The following is a 15503-nucleotide window of genomic DNA, read 5'->3' as shown; positions in this document are numbered from 1 at the left end:
ACCCCCACTTCTCTCAGCCTTCTTAAAACCTTTTCCTGGAAGTGAGTAGCCGCTCCTCCTGTATGCCCCTGCCCAGGGAGTTAAAACCGATGTGGTCAGAGCGTCTTAAATCTCTGCCAGTTAAACTCTAAGAGAATAAACATGTACAACTACCAACATTTATTTTACTGCCAGCCCTTGAGTTCTAGGCAGGTAGAAATACACCCACTAGCCACCTTCCGCCTCCGAAGTCACCTAAAGGGAGCATACACGGAAACAACCCTCGGATTGTCTATGGGAGAAAAGGCGCAGTACACCTACTTGGCAGAAACAGATGGTGTCTTTGTGACGCGCACTGTAAACCTGTGCTTGGTATACAGGAACCATGATGATCTAGGCACACTAAGAGAGTTTTCGGTCCACTGTACACTTTCTTTCTTTCTTTTAAAAAAAATACTAGAGGCCCAATGCACAAAACTCGTGCAAAGGGCTTGGCCCTCGCAGCCATGGTGGCTGCCTCGGCCCTCACAGGCCCGGCTTCATCCAGAAGGATGTCCAGAAAATCGTTCAGCTGTCTGGTCTAATTAGCATATTTTGCTTTTATTATTATAGATATGTTTATTGATTTCAAAGAGGAAGGGAGAGGGAGGGATAGAAACAGCAATAATGAGAGAATCACACTGATCAGCTGCCTCCTGCACACCCCCTACTGGGAATCCAGCCCGCCACCCAGGCATGTGGCCTTGACCTGAATCGAACCTGGTACCCTTCAGTCCTGAGGCCGATTCTGTATCCACTGAGCAAACCGGCTAGGGTTGTACAGTTTATATCTTAAGAATTCTAATAATTTTAAGGGAATCACCATCTAAGTTTTTCAATTCAATCAAAAGGGGGAAGGGGGGAATCTACACACATCTAACCTCAGGAAGTTTTTTTTATTATTTCCAGGTTATTTCATATCCAGTATTTCCTGAGATGAGATGGTGAATAAAATAGTTGTAAGAAGATATATATATATATATATATATATATATATATATATATATATATATATATTATTCTGACTTTACTTTCCTCAGATCAATTTCTAATACTGTTTTAAAAAGAGATTTGATGTCAAAAACCTACAGCACCAGCTCATTAAATGTTCTGTGTTCTGAGGGGAAAGGTGGGTATCCAGCTCTGTTGGGGATAAGGTGGCTAAGAAGCAAGCGAGATAGGTCGTGAAGTTTCTGTGAATGCAGCAGGATCCTCAGAGGATTAAAAAAATAATAATAATAAGCCCTAACCGTTTTTTGGCTCAGTGGATAGAGTGTCAGCCTGTGGACTGAAGGGTCCCAGGTTTGATTCCGATCAAGACCATGTACCTTGGTTGTGGGCACATCCCTAGTGGGGAGTGTGCAGTGTGCAGGAGGCAGCTGATTGATGTTTCTCTCTCATCAATGTTTCTTTCTTTTTCTTTTCTTTTTTTAAAATATATTTTATTGATTTTTTACAGAGAGGAAGGGAGAGGGATAGAGTTAGAAACATCGACCAGCTGCCTCCTGCACACCCCCTATTGGGAATGTGCCCGCAACCAAGGTACATGCCCTTGACCGGAATCGAACCTGGGACCTTTCAGTCCACAGGCTGACTGACGCTCTATCCACTGAGCCAAACTGGTTTTGGCTCATCGATGTTTCTAACTCTCTAACCCTTTCCCTTCCTCTCTGTAAAAAATCAATAAAATATATTTTAAAATAATAATAATAATAGCTTCATTAAGGTAGAATTTACATCCTGTAAATTCCATCCTCTTAAAGTATATATAATTCAGTGTTATTTTAATATATTTGCAGAGTTGTGCAACTATCACCCAGCAACCACTGATCAACTTAGTCTCTGTGGGTCTGCCTTTTCTCAGAGCAGAGGACATGCGGAACAGAGCTGGCTTGTGGGGAAGGTAGTATACTAACAATAGTGCCTTGAGTTTGCACAGCACTTAATGGTTTATAAAACATATTCACAAAGTCACCTAAGAATCAAAAAGTATCACAAAAGTGCCTTGCTATAGGAATTATTAGTGGCTTAGTGTATATATATATATATATATATATATATATATATATATATATATATCAGAGAGGAAAAGAGGGGAGAGAGAGATAGAAACATCAATGACGAGAGAGAATCATTGATTGGCTGCCTCTGCATGTCCCCTTCTGGGAACTGAGCCCATAACCCCAGCATGTGCCCTTGACCAGAATTAAACCTGGGACCCTTCCATCCATAGGCTGACACTCTATCCACTGAGCCAAACTGGCTAGGGCTAGTGTCTCAGTTTTATTTTTATTTTTTTTAAAGAGAAGTTTTATTTTATTTTTATTTTTTAAATATATTTTTATTCATTTCAGAGAAGAAAGAAGAGGGAGAGAAAGATAGAAACATCAATCGGCTGCCTTCTGCATACCCTCACTGGGGATTGAGCCCGCAACCTGGGCATGTGCCCTTGATCAGAATGGAACCTGGGACCCTTCAGTCCGTAGGCTGACACTCTATCCACTGAGCCAAACTGGCTAGAGCTAGTGTCTTAATTTTAAAGAAGCAATTAAAACTCCAGAAGGTGACTTGCCAAAATCTAACCCAAGGCTCTGCAGGGGTGCTTTCTTCACTGCTTTATAATAGTGCTCCTCAACAAGGAAGGAGGGGGTGTGGGTATTGGGGAAGCTATGCATACCACCATCAGTAGCATCTCTACTCTAATGACTGATAGCTAGCCAGGCAGCACTAGAGACAGAGGTTTAGGGGCTGGCGGGGGAAAAAGAACGGGTCACTGGTGCTACTAGTTTCTGCACATGAGGGGCCCACCTCAACCGTGACACTGCAAAGAAAAGAATCATGGGAAATGGATACATAGTCTCTAGGGGGATGGACACTTTTTGTTTTGTTAGCTCATTTCTTGGCTCTTTTCCTTCCCTTATCTGTCTTACATAATCAAGAATGATGTACTGGTAGAGGATGATGCTATGGCCTGAGAGGCAGGTATTGGCCTGAGAATGGAGTGGGAGGGTAGAGCCAGCCCAACGGAAAAGAGCAGAGTACTCAATCAGGGGTCTGATAAACATGCCCCGGAAACATTAAGATGGGATCTGCCTTACTGTTAATTACTGGCACTCATTACACCTAAGTTTTATTTTACTTCAACTGAATGGATGCTTCACAAAACCTCTTCCGAGCTATAGTTACTATTTTATGAGAAGATTTTTAAGAAAAGATTTTTTATTGAGAGAAAGAGAGAAACATCAATGTGAAAGCAAATTGATTGGCTGGGCATGCGCCCTGACGGAGAATCTAACCGTCATCCCTTCCGGGCACGGGGTGGTGATGCCCAGCCAATGGCCAGGGCAGGGAGATGGTTTTTAGTTGGTAGGAAGAGACTCTCCTCGATGCTGGTGGTGCCCTGCCCTTTGAAACAGGGATCTTAAAGAAATGGTGCCTGAGGCAGTGTGGCTCAGTTGTTTGGAGCATTGTCCCCTACGCCAGGCTCAAACCCTGGGTGGGACACAAACAGGGAGTTGGGGGAAGAGGAGCAACCCATTAATGTCTCTCTCTCTCTCTCTCTCTCTCTCTCTCTCTCTCTCTCTCTCTCTCTCCCTCTCTCAGATCAATAAGAACATATCCTTGGTGAGAATTTTTAAAAGAAAGGAAATGGCCACACTGCCATCTTTATGCCCATCACCAGCTTCCTGCTTACGTGCTTCAGGAACTGGCTGGGAAGACCACCTTTCTGGGGTTTCAGGGAAGACCTTGGTTAGCTGCTTCTGGTACCGGTTGAGGTTCTCCAGGAAAATTAGGTCTCTCTGTGCACCAATCTTGTGGACGATCTGGACTTTATCTATGAACAGATAAAGAAATGATGAGTCAAATACAAAAAACAAAAAAGAAATAATGAGTTCCCAGCACCTCCCATCTCACCCTTCCGGGCTTTAGTCACCTGGACCAGATCCAGTTTCGTCTTACCCTCCCCCAAGCCCCAGGGACGCCTGGCTGCCATGCTCGGTGAGGCCTGGAAGGAAGGCAGAGCCTGTCTCACTAGGAAAAGCTAGATGCTGATGAAGGGCCACCTACGTCATCTCTTCTTGGTCATGAATGCTTTTTCTTAAGCACTTTAGGAATGCGTTGAGTCTAGATCAATTGAGGAACAAGGTGGGAGTAGGAAGGATGAACAGCTTGGCTGGGCATTGGGCAAGGAGCATTACAAAATGCTTTCCTGTCTCCGGATTACATGAAGTGCATTTTTGTTAATGTTGTTTTACACACGAGGCACATGAGGCTCAGAGAGACTATCATTTGCTGAAGGTTAGGAGGAAAGGATTAATCCAGGACTTAACCTCGGATCTGCCTGACTCCAAAGCCTGTGATATATTTTTTTCTCCAATATAGCTCCTCAGTGGGGGAAGGTCTCACAGTGAGAGGAGGGAGATGGGTGTACAGAGAAGAGGTAGATTGATCCCAAAGCCAAACCTTGCTTGCTTTACAGTCCCACCCTCCACGGCCTCCTTAGAGAGCTAGAGAAAGGAGGAAGAGGGAGGACCATTTTCTCAGGGAAGACCTTGGCTAGCTGCTTGTCTGGACATCTCCCCTTCCTCTCCCCACACACTCCTCACAAAAACAAAACAAAAAACAAAAACAAACAAACAAACAAAAGCCCACACGCAAATAGCTCGTCTGAGAGGGACCAGGGAATGTTATGGAGATGTTACCAGGAACACCAGGGTCATCCAGGACCTCATCTGCACCCATGACTGTCACCCCCCAGCTCCCTCCCAGCTCCAGGCCTCCTCAGCCCCCACCAGAGGGCCCGGCTCCATTACCAAAGTAAATCTCCTGTGCAAAGGTGTTGTCGGTGGAGTAAGCATGCTTCCCAGCTCGGAGGGTCACCTGCCGGATGTAGCTCTGTGTTGGGGACTGGCAGATGATCTTCTCTTCATTGATGTACTCGGCGGTCTTGTTGTCAGACGTTGTTTCAACAGCTTGCTCTTGAGGCGAATAATTGGGCAATCTGGCCGGAGTGAGAGAGGGAAGGAGAAAAGGAGGGGAAAGGTAGTAGGAGATGGACTTCCTCCTTTCTATCAGATCCACAGCTCACTCTCTTTCCTATTTATTTTTTTTTAATATGTTTCTGGCCTGCCTGGTGTGGCTCAGTGGATAGAGTGTCGGCCTGTGGTTCGATTCTAGGGCACATGCCGGGGTTGTGGACACGATCCCCAACTCCCCAATGGGGGCCGTGCGGAGGTAGCCGATCGATGATTCTCATCATTGATGTTTCTATCTCTCTCTTCCTCTCCCTTCCTCTCTGAAATTAAAAGGAAAAAAAAGTTTCTATTGATTTTTAGAGAGAGAGAGAGAGAGAGAGAGGAAGGGAGAGGAAAAAAGAGATAGGAACATCAATTGGCTGCCATCTGCATGCCCCCTACTGGGGATCGAGCCTGCAACCCAGGAATGTGCCCTGACTGGGAAGCAAACCATAACCTCTTGGTGCATGAGATGACACTCAAACCACTGAGCAACACCAGCCAGGCTCTCTTTCCTTTTTAAGCTCAAAGCATACACACATGAGCATTTTTTGTTTGTTTGTTTGTTTACCATTCCTGGAGGTACTGCAATACCAGATCGATGCTCAGAGCAGACGGAGCAGGTTCCTATTCCAACTCCCAGCTTCAAAAATCCATTTAACAGCTGAAACCGGTTTGGCTCAGTGGTAGAGCGTCAGCTTGCGGACTGAAAGGTCCCAGGTTCGATTCCGGTCAGGGCATGTACCTTGGTTGCGGGCACATCCCCAATAGGGGGTGTGCAGGAGGCAGCTGATCGATGTCTCTCTCTCATCGATGTTTCTAACTCTCTATCCCTCTCCCTTCCTCTCTGTAAAAAAATCAGTAAAATATATTTTAAAAAAAATAAAATAAAGAACACCTTTATTTAACTATTGGCCTTGGCCCCGAGGTGCCAATTGAATATGGAGCTGCCAGAAGGGCCTGCCTGCAGCCCCCTTCCCCCTTCCCTGGTGGAGCCACTCCTTCTGCAGCCACTGGAAAGCACCGTCACTGCCCATCCTGCCAGCATCACCCTTCCTCAGTGCGGGTGCCCTCCGCGGTCACATGGACTTGGGGAAGGGAACCCACCTCCTTCAGCTGCCCACTTTATTAGGTGTGGTTACTTACTGTCCGCAGGACAGGCTGTAAGCACCTTAAAGGACAGGTTCATGTCTATCCCATTGACGTTGCATTCCCAGCACTCTGCAAAGTAAAGTAGTGAGGATGCAACTTATATTTCACTAACGCATGAATACATAAATGGGCTTCCGCTTATGTTTGGTTCACTTTTGGGAATCGGAGCTCTTAGAACAGCTCCAGCCTTCCCTCTGGCTATCCATGAGAAGGAGAGACGGGCACGTGACCCTCTCCGCTCGGGCTGTCTACTTCTCTGCCCTGCGGCCAGCCAGTGTTTGAGTCCGTGACATGCTGGCCTCTCATTCAGCGTGAGGCAGGACCAAACCTCAGAGCCAGGAGGGCTCTGCCTTCCTCACGCTCCCCGTGCATGCGTTCCCGGGAGCGCCTGGGTAGTAACTGGATCAGCAGAAAGCCAAAGGCTGAGAGCCGATCCCTATAACGGCACCGGTTCTCAACAAGGAGCAGTTTTGTCCCACGGGCCCATGTCTGGAGACATCGTTGGTTGTCACAACTGGAGAGTTACCAGTGGTGGCATCCACAGGAATGCCGTTACACATCTCACAATACACACGGCCACCCCCCTGCAACCTAGAATGTGGGCAGTGCTGAGGCTGAAACGCTGACGGTGTGCAGATCTACAGCGCAGGCTGGCGGGGAAGTCACAGGAGGTTGGTGGGAGAGGGTAAGCCCACCCAGGATCCCGTGAAGGGAAGCCCGGGATTCTTCAAGGCGTGTCCGGGGCCCGGCCGGTCTACCTGTAATAAACGGGAAGCAGCAGCTCTGGCTCCTTCTTCTCCACGGTGGGCAGGCTGACCCTCGGCTCCTCGAAGTCTGCCATCTCCGCCTCCTCCAGTTCTCTCAAGAGCTCCAGGTCGCTGGCAGAGCTGAGCTCGTCCCGGATGTGGCTCCAGTCGTACTGGTGGCGCAGGAAGCTCTGCCACTTGTTGGGGGACATCCCGGGCCTCAGGGGACGCTTGTTCTGGATCCACCGGGCCGTGCGCTTGTTCAGTTTCCCCAGCACGATGGCCTCCCAGGCCCTGGCCTCCTTCTCGTGCGGCGGGAGCCAGGCCTCCCTCTCCAGGTTCAGGTCTGGCGTAGGCGGTGGGCTCAGGAGCTCTGGCACCTGGCAGGGATGAGGAATGGGCAGGCAAGACTTCTCCCGGCCTGTGCTCACCGACATCTTTTTCTTCTTCCTAAAGAAGGTAGGGCTTCTTGGTTTCTCAGCCGGGGAGGTCACCCTTGCTGAGGGGCTTGAAGAATCCCAGAACCTGAGCCTGACCGGTTTCTCAGGCCCGGCCTTCCCGACGGGGGGAGGCTGGACGATGCCGCCTGCGCGGTAGAGGTGGTCGAAGTTGTACTGGTTGTAAGGAACGCTGGCTAGCCCTCGCTGCCACACCACCTCCTGAGAGAAGGTGAGGTGGGAAGCCGCCTTTTTAAAATACTGGTTCTTGAGGTCTGCGCAGTGCTGCGGGCTGAAGTGGAAGGCGGGAGGCACGCTGGAGAGGGAGGCGCACTCCTCCTGGCCTTTAGGTTTCCCGTGGGAGAAAGGCAGGCCCCATCCCAGCTGTAGCGGGGGTGACTGGTGGAGAACTTGAGGAAGAAAGGTCTTTTCCTGTTGGTTCCTGGCCATTGTTTCCCAGCCAATGCTGCCTGCCCCGCACCGCCTGGTCCAGAGGCAGGGCCTGGAGGCGTGACCTGCGGAAGGGATGAGAGGACCTGGTGAGGAGAGCTCCAGGTCATAGACATGGGTAACCCACAGCAATACAGAAAGAGAAGAACTTGGGAGATAGATGGGAGGAGGGAAAGTCGTGTGAATTAGAAGGATGAGAGAAAGAAAAGGTACAACATTCTAAGTACTCCTGGCATCAGACCCTTGCTTCCAATCTCACACTTGAACCCAAAGCTCAGCGCCCCCATCTTCTTATTGGGGATCACTGCCTCTCAACAGTATTCCATGCTTCCAGTTTCCCCTCAGACCTGCTTTCTCTCTGTTCAAAGGCTTAGACTTGTAGGGTGTCGAACTCAATCAGAGAAGGGGCCAAAATCTAAAATCCAGCCTAAATCGCGGGCCGAATGGTTTACTGAACAGTCATAAACTGACAATGTCATAAACTGACAGCGGAGTGCAGTGATGACAGCGCGGTGCGGGCCACATTGCAAGGCCTGGCGGGCTGGATTTGGCCCACGGGCCTTGTGTTTGACACATGTGGCTTAGAGCATAAAGTTCAGACAACTCAACCTGGCACTCGGAGTTCTCCATGAGTGCAATCGCCCGTTAATGATCTTGTCCTGACATGTAGCCTAGCTCTCCTCCAGCTATTCCTCCCTTCACATAGTCGAGCTTCCGTCTGTGCCTTCTGTATGAAACTAGTGGCCCAGTGCACAGATTCGTGCACATTGAAAGGAAATCAATTAGAAGAAATATTTTAATATTGCTATTTGCCCTTTTCCTATAATAGAAGTGGCAGAGGTGAAAGGAAATTAGTAAAATGTATATAAAAATAATATATAAATTGATTAATAAGCAATAATAACATGATATAACAACAGCAAAGACATGATATAAAAACAATATTGATAAAAATAATTATTGATAAATTGATTAACTTATTCTAATATCTCCCTGTGTACCACATTAAGAGTAAAAACACTTTCAGAGTGCTTGACTAATTTCCCTTGTGATGAAGTATTTACAACTTTAACTCTAATGTCACATGCTCTTTGAACTTGAGAGAAAGCAACATGTAACTGACCATGTCCAAAAATGGGTTCAGGTAGGAATATTCCTACTCTGTCTAGATTGGTGCCAGGGAGAGCTTTATACGTATTACACATGAGTGAGTCAAGGTTTATTTTTAAATTGCCAGTGCATGTTATATCTACCAGATGGTCGGATGGTCGAACGGATGAATGGATGGTAACAGCCTTTTATATAGATAGACTAGTGGCCCAGTGCACGGATTCATGCACATTAAAAGGAAATTAGAAGAAATATTTTAATATTGTTATTCACCCTTTCTCTACAATAGAAGTGTCAACCAAATTCACGATCAACAATGACAGGTCGAAACACATGGATGCTATTGGCACCAGTGAGAGCTTTCTATGTATCACACATGTGTGAGTCAACTTAACATTTTATATATAGAGAGAAAATAAACTTGCTTAGTTAGACCTGCTTTCTCTTATTTTTTAAAATATATATTTTATTGATTTTTTTCCAGAGAGGAAGAGAGAAAAATAGATTAAGGTGACCAGACGTTCTGCTTTTGGCTGGACAGTCCCAATTTTTAACAATTTGTCCTGCGTCCCTCGGCGTTTTAAAACAGTCCTGATTTTTGGAAAGAATTGTTAAAAATCGGGACTGTCCCGCCAAAAGCAGGACATCTGGTCACCTTAGGATAGATAGTTAGAAGCATTGATGAGAGAGAAACATCGATCAGCTGCCTCTTGCATACCACCTACTGGGGATGTGCCCACAACCAAGTACATGCCCTTGACCAGAATTGAACCTGGGACCTTTGAGTCCACAATCTGATGCTCTATTCCCTGATCCAAACTGGTTTCAGCAAGAGACCTGCTTTCTGATTTAGCCAAACTTCTTCCAGCCCAGTGAAGCACCCCAACTTCTCTTTCAGGTAGTTGTCAGCAACACAGCAGTAAATAACAACATGAAGCAGATTATTATTGTAGGCCACACAGGGAGAACAGCAGATAAAATATTTAACCGCAGAAGTGTTTAACTATATTCTGCACAGTGAGAAAACCTGAAGTAATTTTCAAGTTCCACCATTTCTTACTTCTTTTCAGTCAGGTCAAGTTTCTAAGCTTTCTAATTCTCCATTTTCTGGCTAATGAAAAGAAAATAGGATTCCACCAAGTCTCCTATCTACCTACTCCAGGACTTCTGTGAGGATCAATGGAGATGAGGCCCAGGAAAACACATCACAGACATTTAGTTAGTGTAAAATGTTTCTACCTGGCTAGAAAGCAAGTCGTGTTCCTGGGCTGGAGAAACTGCAAGGAGGCTGGTCACTGGTCACAAGGGAGAGGAAGTCAGGTGCTGCTACGTGACGTTATTACGCAGATGGACACATAGCATATAGCCTTTTATAGATATAGATTATCAGGGGCATGTCATATGATATATTCTGGCCAGCAGTGGATGGTCGCACAGACGTATGGTCAGAAACTAAGCCTTTTATATATATAGATATCCTTTCTTCCATATTTAACACAAATTCTATCTATTTTCTCAGCTCAATTTCTGCCTGCTCTATAACCTCCTTGACCTATCTGGGCCTCCATGTCATATGAAAATTTATAAATTATTTCTAGTCCATGCCAGTTGTTTTAAGTTTTAATACTGTGACACTTCACATTATTAAATATATGGCTCTCTATTGTCCTGTCTTTGCTAGCCTTCAAAATCACCTGGTACTTTTTCATATTGTTTCATGGTCATCATTGTTAGAATTTCTTTTTTTTTTTTTTTTTTTTTAATATATTTTATTGATTTTTTACAGAGAGGAAGGGAGAGAGATAGAGAGCTAGAAACGTCGATGAGAGAGAAACATCGATCAGCTGCCTCCTGCACACCCCCCACCAGGAATGCGCCCACAACCAATGCACACGCCCTTGACCGGAATTGAACCTGGGACCTTTCAGTCCGCAGACCGACGCTCTACCACTGAGCCAAACCGGCTTCGGCCATTGTTAGAATTTCTAATAGCTGCAAAATATTTTGTCAAGTGTATAAACCACTTTATTTATTTATTTATTTATTTATTTTTATTGATTTTTTACAGAGAGGAAGAGAGAGTTAGAAACATCAATGAGAGAGAATCATCGATCAGCTGCCTCCTGCACACCCCCTACTGGGGATGTGCCCGCAACCAAGGTACATGCCCTTGACCGAAATCGAACCTGGGACCTTTCAGTCCCCAGGCCGATGCTCTATCCACTGAGCCAAACCGGTTTCGGCTGTATAAACTACCTTAGCTCTTCCTTAATTACTGGTTTTAGCTAGCATGGAAAACACTATAGATAACCACTGCCTGGGTTTAGTGCTTTGAAAAAAATTTTCCTTCTGAAGCACTTACTTGGACTAATCATGATAATTTACAATTAGAGAGTACTTTGCTAAGGGATTTACACAGGGAAGATATTATAGTCTTCATTTCCTCAGAGAGGTAGGTAGTTATTTCAGATTACACAGGTCATAAGTAGAGCAGTGATGCTTCAAACCAGCTGCCATTTTCCAGCTCCAGAGCACTTAACCTCTGGGCAACACTGGCCTTGGTTCAAGCTCCACTCACTGTGCTGGCCTTGCCATTCCCTGAGGGCGGGTAGGCCTCATGTACAATGACACAATTATCCTGCTTTGTTTGCCCTGTGTACAAGGTGCCCTTTAGCTCAGATCTGACTTATTTCTCTTTCCTTTATAACACTCACCACAGTACCTTCTCTCCTTAGGGCTTGATTTATCCCACTGGCTCGTGTATTAAATCTCATCTCTCAGTGGATTTTTGTTGTTGTTGTTGTTAAGGGCTAGCTTTCATCTAGATGTCACTAGGTCAAAACTGATAACCTCACTCAAATCAAGTCCCACATGATTGATATGCTATGGCTTTAGAATTTTTTGCACATAAGATGGAATTTGGTGGTTCTATCTCTTCACAACCATGAAGGCAACATGGCCCCAGTATTTTTAAGTATTTAAATGCTGGAAGCCAGTTTCATCGAAAGGTTGATGGAATTTGAGGATTCAACAAGGGCTGAGCCACATATATTATCACCTGCTGGGATGGTATTTCCTCAAACCTGAAAAGGATATATAAATTGCTTGCTGCCAGACAGTGCAGGGCATCTTAAGAGTCTCATGCTCTACTGACTGAGCTAGCCAGGCACTTCATGCAGGGCATCTAAATCTACATGTTATTGCCTCCTGTTGGCCAAACACCTGAACAGCTGAAGGCAATTCCCCAATCTGACAATGCTTCTGTACAAAACCCTACTCTTTGAAGTGTATATCTCCACCTTGCCTTAGGACAATTTGTGTTAATAAAAAGCAAGGGGTCTGGAGACAAGGAGAACTTAGTTTCTTTAGCTAGGTACTCTGACCCCCAAAGCCTTTCAAAATTATCTTTCGTCATGGACTCTTATTTAATCTATGCACAGCCCCCTCTCCAAATTGCTGAACCCTTCTAGATGCTAGATCAAGACCACCGGTGTTATTTAAAAGTTAAGCTAGAAAAGTTAGGGCAGGGGTAGAGATGGTCACAAGGTGATAATTTTCCTGAAATAGTGCCTACTTTTAGTAGTTAAAAATAAACTGTTATATAAAAACAATATTAGTGTTCTCCTGCCCTGTGGAGTGCCTAATGGAATATTTTACAATTCTTAACGTATCAGTATATCAATAACTTTCTCCTAAGGCAGGGGGCATTTTGATCCTAAACACTTAAAAAGCAGGATGTGAAAAAAATAAAAAATAAAAAACAGGATGGGGACTGGTTTCACCCCAAGATGACTATCTACATGGAATGATTGGGGGTTATCCCTAGATATATGCCCATTAGCCTGTGACATAAAGAATCTTTGGCAACAATGCCAACATTCCAGAAAGAATACCATGTTATCATTATTAATTATTATAAACTAGAGGCCTGGTGCATGAAATTTGTGCACAGGTAGGGTTCCTAGGCCTGCCAGCCATCAGTGCTGCCTGGAGCCTTCCTTCCCCCAGCTGCCAGCTGCTGGCTGCCAGCCTGGACTTTCCTTTGTTTCACGCCACCCCCTGGTGGTCAGTGCACATCATAGTGAGCAGTCAAACTCCCTGTCAGTGGAACTCCCAAGGGGACAATTTGCGTATTAGTCTTTTATTATATAGGATTGTCAAAGAATAGTTATCATCTCTCTATATAAAAGGCTAATATGCTAAGTGTCCAACCATCTGACCAGTCGCCATGATGTGCACTGACCACCAGGGGGCAGACACTCAATGCAGGAGCTGCCAAAGTGCAGTGACTTGGCAGTGGCAGTTCTCGGGTGATGCACCCCAAAACCAGAGAGGAGGGAGCCCAATTCCTCATGGGGCCATGCAATTTCACCATCGGCTGTGGGTTATGTTGTTGCTGGGGCACTGTTCACCCTGAATCTGGTGCGTTCCACACCATGTGTAACAGCAAAACTTTGGGGATGTTAAATAGCCGATTTCAGTCCGATCCCTGCAGGCCAGGCCGAGGGACCCCCACCTGCCAGAGGGATCCCACTCACTCTGCAGATGCCGGGGAGGGACCGCGGAAGGTTGGCTCCAGGGCATGTCTGGCCCATCTTGCCCAGTCCCGTCCTGCCGACCACCTTCTAATTAATTTCTTTTCAAAAAGTATGAATCCGTGCACCAGGTCACTATTGTAATATTATAAAAAGAAGAAAGCACATGATAGATATATTTTGAAAAGGAATGGAGACAGGACAAAGTGTCATAAGGTTTGATCCAAAGAGGCTTGTCCTGGATGGATTTGGTCAGAAGATAATTGGAAGGCCAGGTTCTGCACTTCCCAACCAAGTTGCCTTGGGACTATTATCCTTAGAAGGCCAGTCTCTAGGGTCTCACAACTAGATGCACTGGGCACGTAGGGAACAGTTTAGTGGTATTGAGCTGCAGGCAATTAAAAGAGAAGGTGCACAGCCCCATCTGGGTGGTTCAGCTGGTTGGACCAATGTCTAGCACACCAAAAAGGTTGTGGGTACGATCCCTGGTCAAAGTGCATACAGGAGGCAACCAATCAGTGTTTCTCTCTCTCTCTCTCTCTCTCTCTCTCTCTCTCTCTCTCTCAAATCAATGAACATATCCTCCGGTGAGGATTAAAGAAGAAGGAAGAGGGAGAAGAGGAGGAAGAGGAGGGAAAGGAGGAGAAGGAGGAGAAGATGAAGCATAGAGAGGGAAGAAAATGCCTATGAATAGAGTTTGGAGACTCCATATTTATATTATCCAAACTTAAATGTTATCTGGACCAACACTGTGAGGCACAGTCCTCTCCTCCATCAAACAGCCTGAAGAACCCAAAGCAGAGTAGCAGGTCTCAGGTGCCTTTGAGCATTGCCAGCATACGGAGTGGAATAAATGGCATACTACAGTTATTCCAACCTGGCATAAGTGCAGACGAGGCCCTGCACTCTGGTAGGCAGCAATCCCCAGCGTTCTCTCTGCACTTTTAGGAACTTGGGTGGACAGGCAGGTGTGGGTTCGGGAGGGTTAAACTACATGCCTTCAGTTAAAACCTGATACAAGAATCCAGGCTCAAAATGTGTGATATCTCAGAAGTTCCAAATTTAGTTCCACTCTCTCTTCGCCTTCCCTGTTCCCTACCCTCACCTCCTGGGTCCGGCACTGTTATTCTGCAGAAATTGTTGAAATGGACTGAATAGTATGTGGAAAAAGAGCAATATTTTGCTTTCTTCCTTCTGTTATTAAAGCAGTAGAAACTGCCACAGAAGGAAAGATTAAAAAGAGATAAACCTTAGCACAGTTCATGTCTGAAAGCTTTAAAAAGGTAATACAATCTCACCTCCACCCACAGATTCTCAAATTCTGAAGTAGCACCCAGAGGGCAGTCAGCTTCTCATAGTGTTTGTTTTTTATTTTTAACCTTTATTGTTGACAGTATTACATATGCCCCCTTTTTACTCCATTGATTCCTTCTATCCCACCCACACCCAGGCCTGCTGTCTGTGTCCATCGGTGATGCATATATATGCATACAAGTTCTCTAGTTGATCTCTTCCCACCCATCCTAGCTATTGTTAAAGGACCCTCTGCATCAAGATGGGGGGGGGGGGGCGGAATTACAACACATTAAAGAAATCACAGCACCAAGAGGTATCTGTGTGAACAACATAGACTGATGAACAAGAACAGACCCAGAGATGCCGAAACCGGTTTGGCTCAGTGGTAGAGCGTCGGTCTGTGGACTGAAAGGTCCCAGGTTCGATTCCGGTCAAGGGCATGTACGTTGGTTGCGGGCACATCCCCGGTAGGGGGTGTGCAAGAGGCAGCTGGTCGATGTTTCTCTCTCATCAACATTTCTAGCTCGCTATCCCTCTTTCCTCCTCTCTGTAAAAAATCAATAAAATATATTTTTTAAAAAGAAAAAAAAGAACAGACCCAGAGATAAGGAGCGATGGGTCAGACTGTTAGACCTCAAAGGGAGGGTGGGGACAAAAGGGAGAGATCAACCAAAGGACTTATGTGCACACCTATGAGCCTAACCAGTGGTCAAGGACAATAGGGGGGTGGGGGCATGAGTGGGG

At 45.9% G+C, this 15503-nt stretch overlaps 1 protein-coding gene across 2 annotated transcripts in view; it reads right to left on the bottom strand.

The window, feature by feature from the left end:
- Positions 1 to 15503, bottom strand: part of HEATR4 (HEAT repeat containing 4) — a 65931-nt gene that overhangs the window by 33842 nt on the left and 16586 nt on the right. For both annotated transcript variants that reach the window (XM_084892655.1, XM_084892654.1), the window contains exons 2-4: positions 6944 to 7883; positions 4833 to 5020; positions 3713 to 3853 (exon numbers count right to left, since the gene is read on the bottom strand). In XM_084892655.1, the coding sequence (XP_084748781.1) occupies positions 3713 to 3853; positions 4833 to 5020; positions 6944 to 7818 (1204 nt within the window). In that variant the 5' untranslated portion in view covers positions 7819 to 7883. The remainder of the gene's footprint in view (positions 1 to 3712; positions 3854 to 4832; positions 5021 to 6943; positions 7884 to 15503) is intronic.

Source organism: Pipistrellus hanaki (assembly GCF_964339955.1).
Source record: "Pipistrellus hanaki genome assembly, chromosome: 1".
In the NCBI taxonomy this organism is placed as follows: Eukaryota; Metazoa; Chordata; class Mammalia; order Chiroptera; family Vespertilionidae; genus Pipistrellus; species Pipistrellus hanaki.
This window is presented reverse-complemented; position numbering and strand designations above follow the sequence as displayed.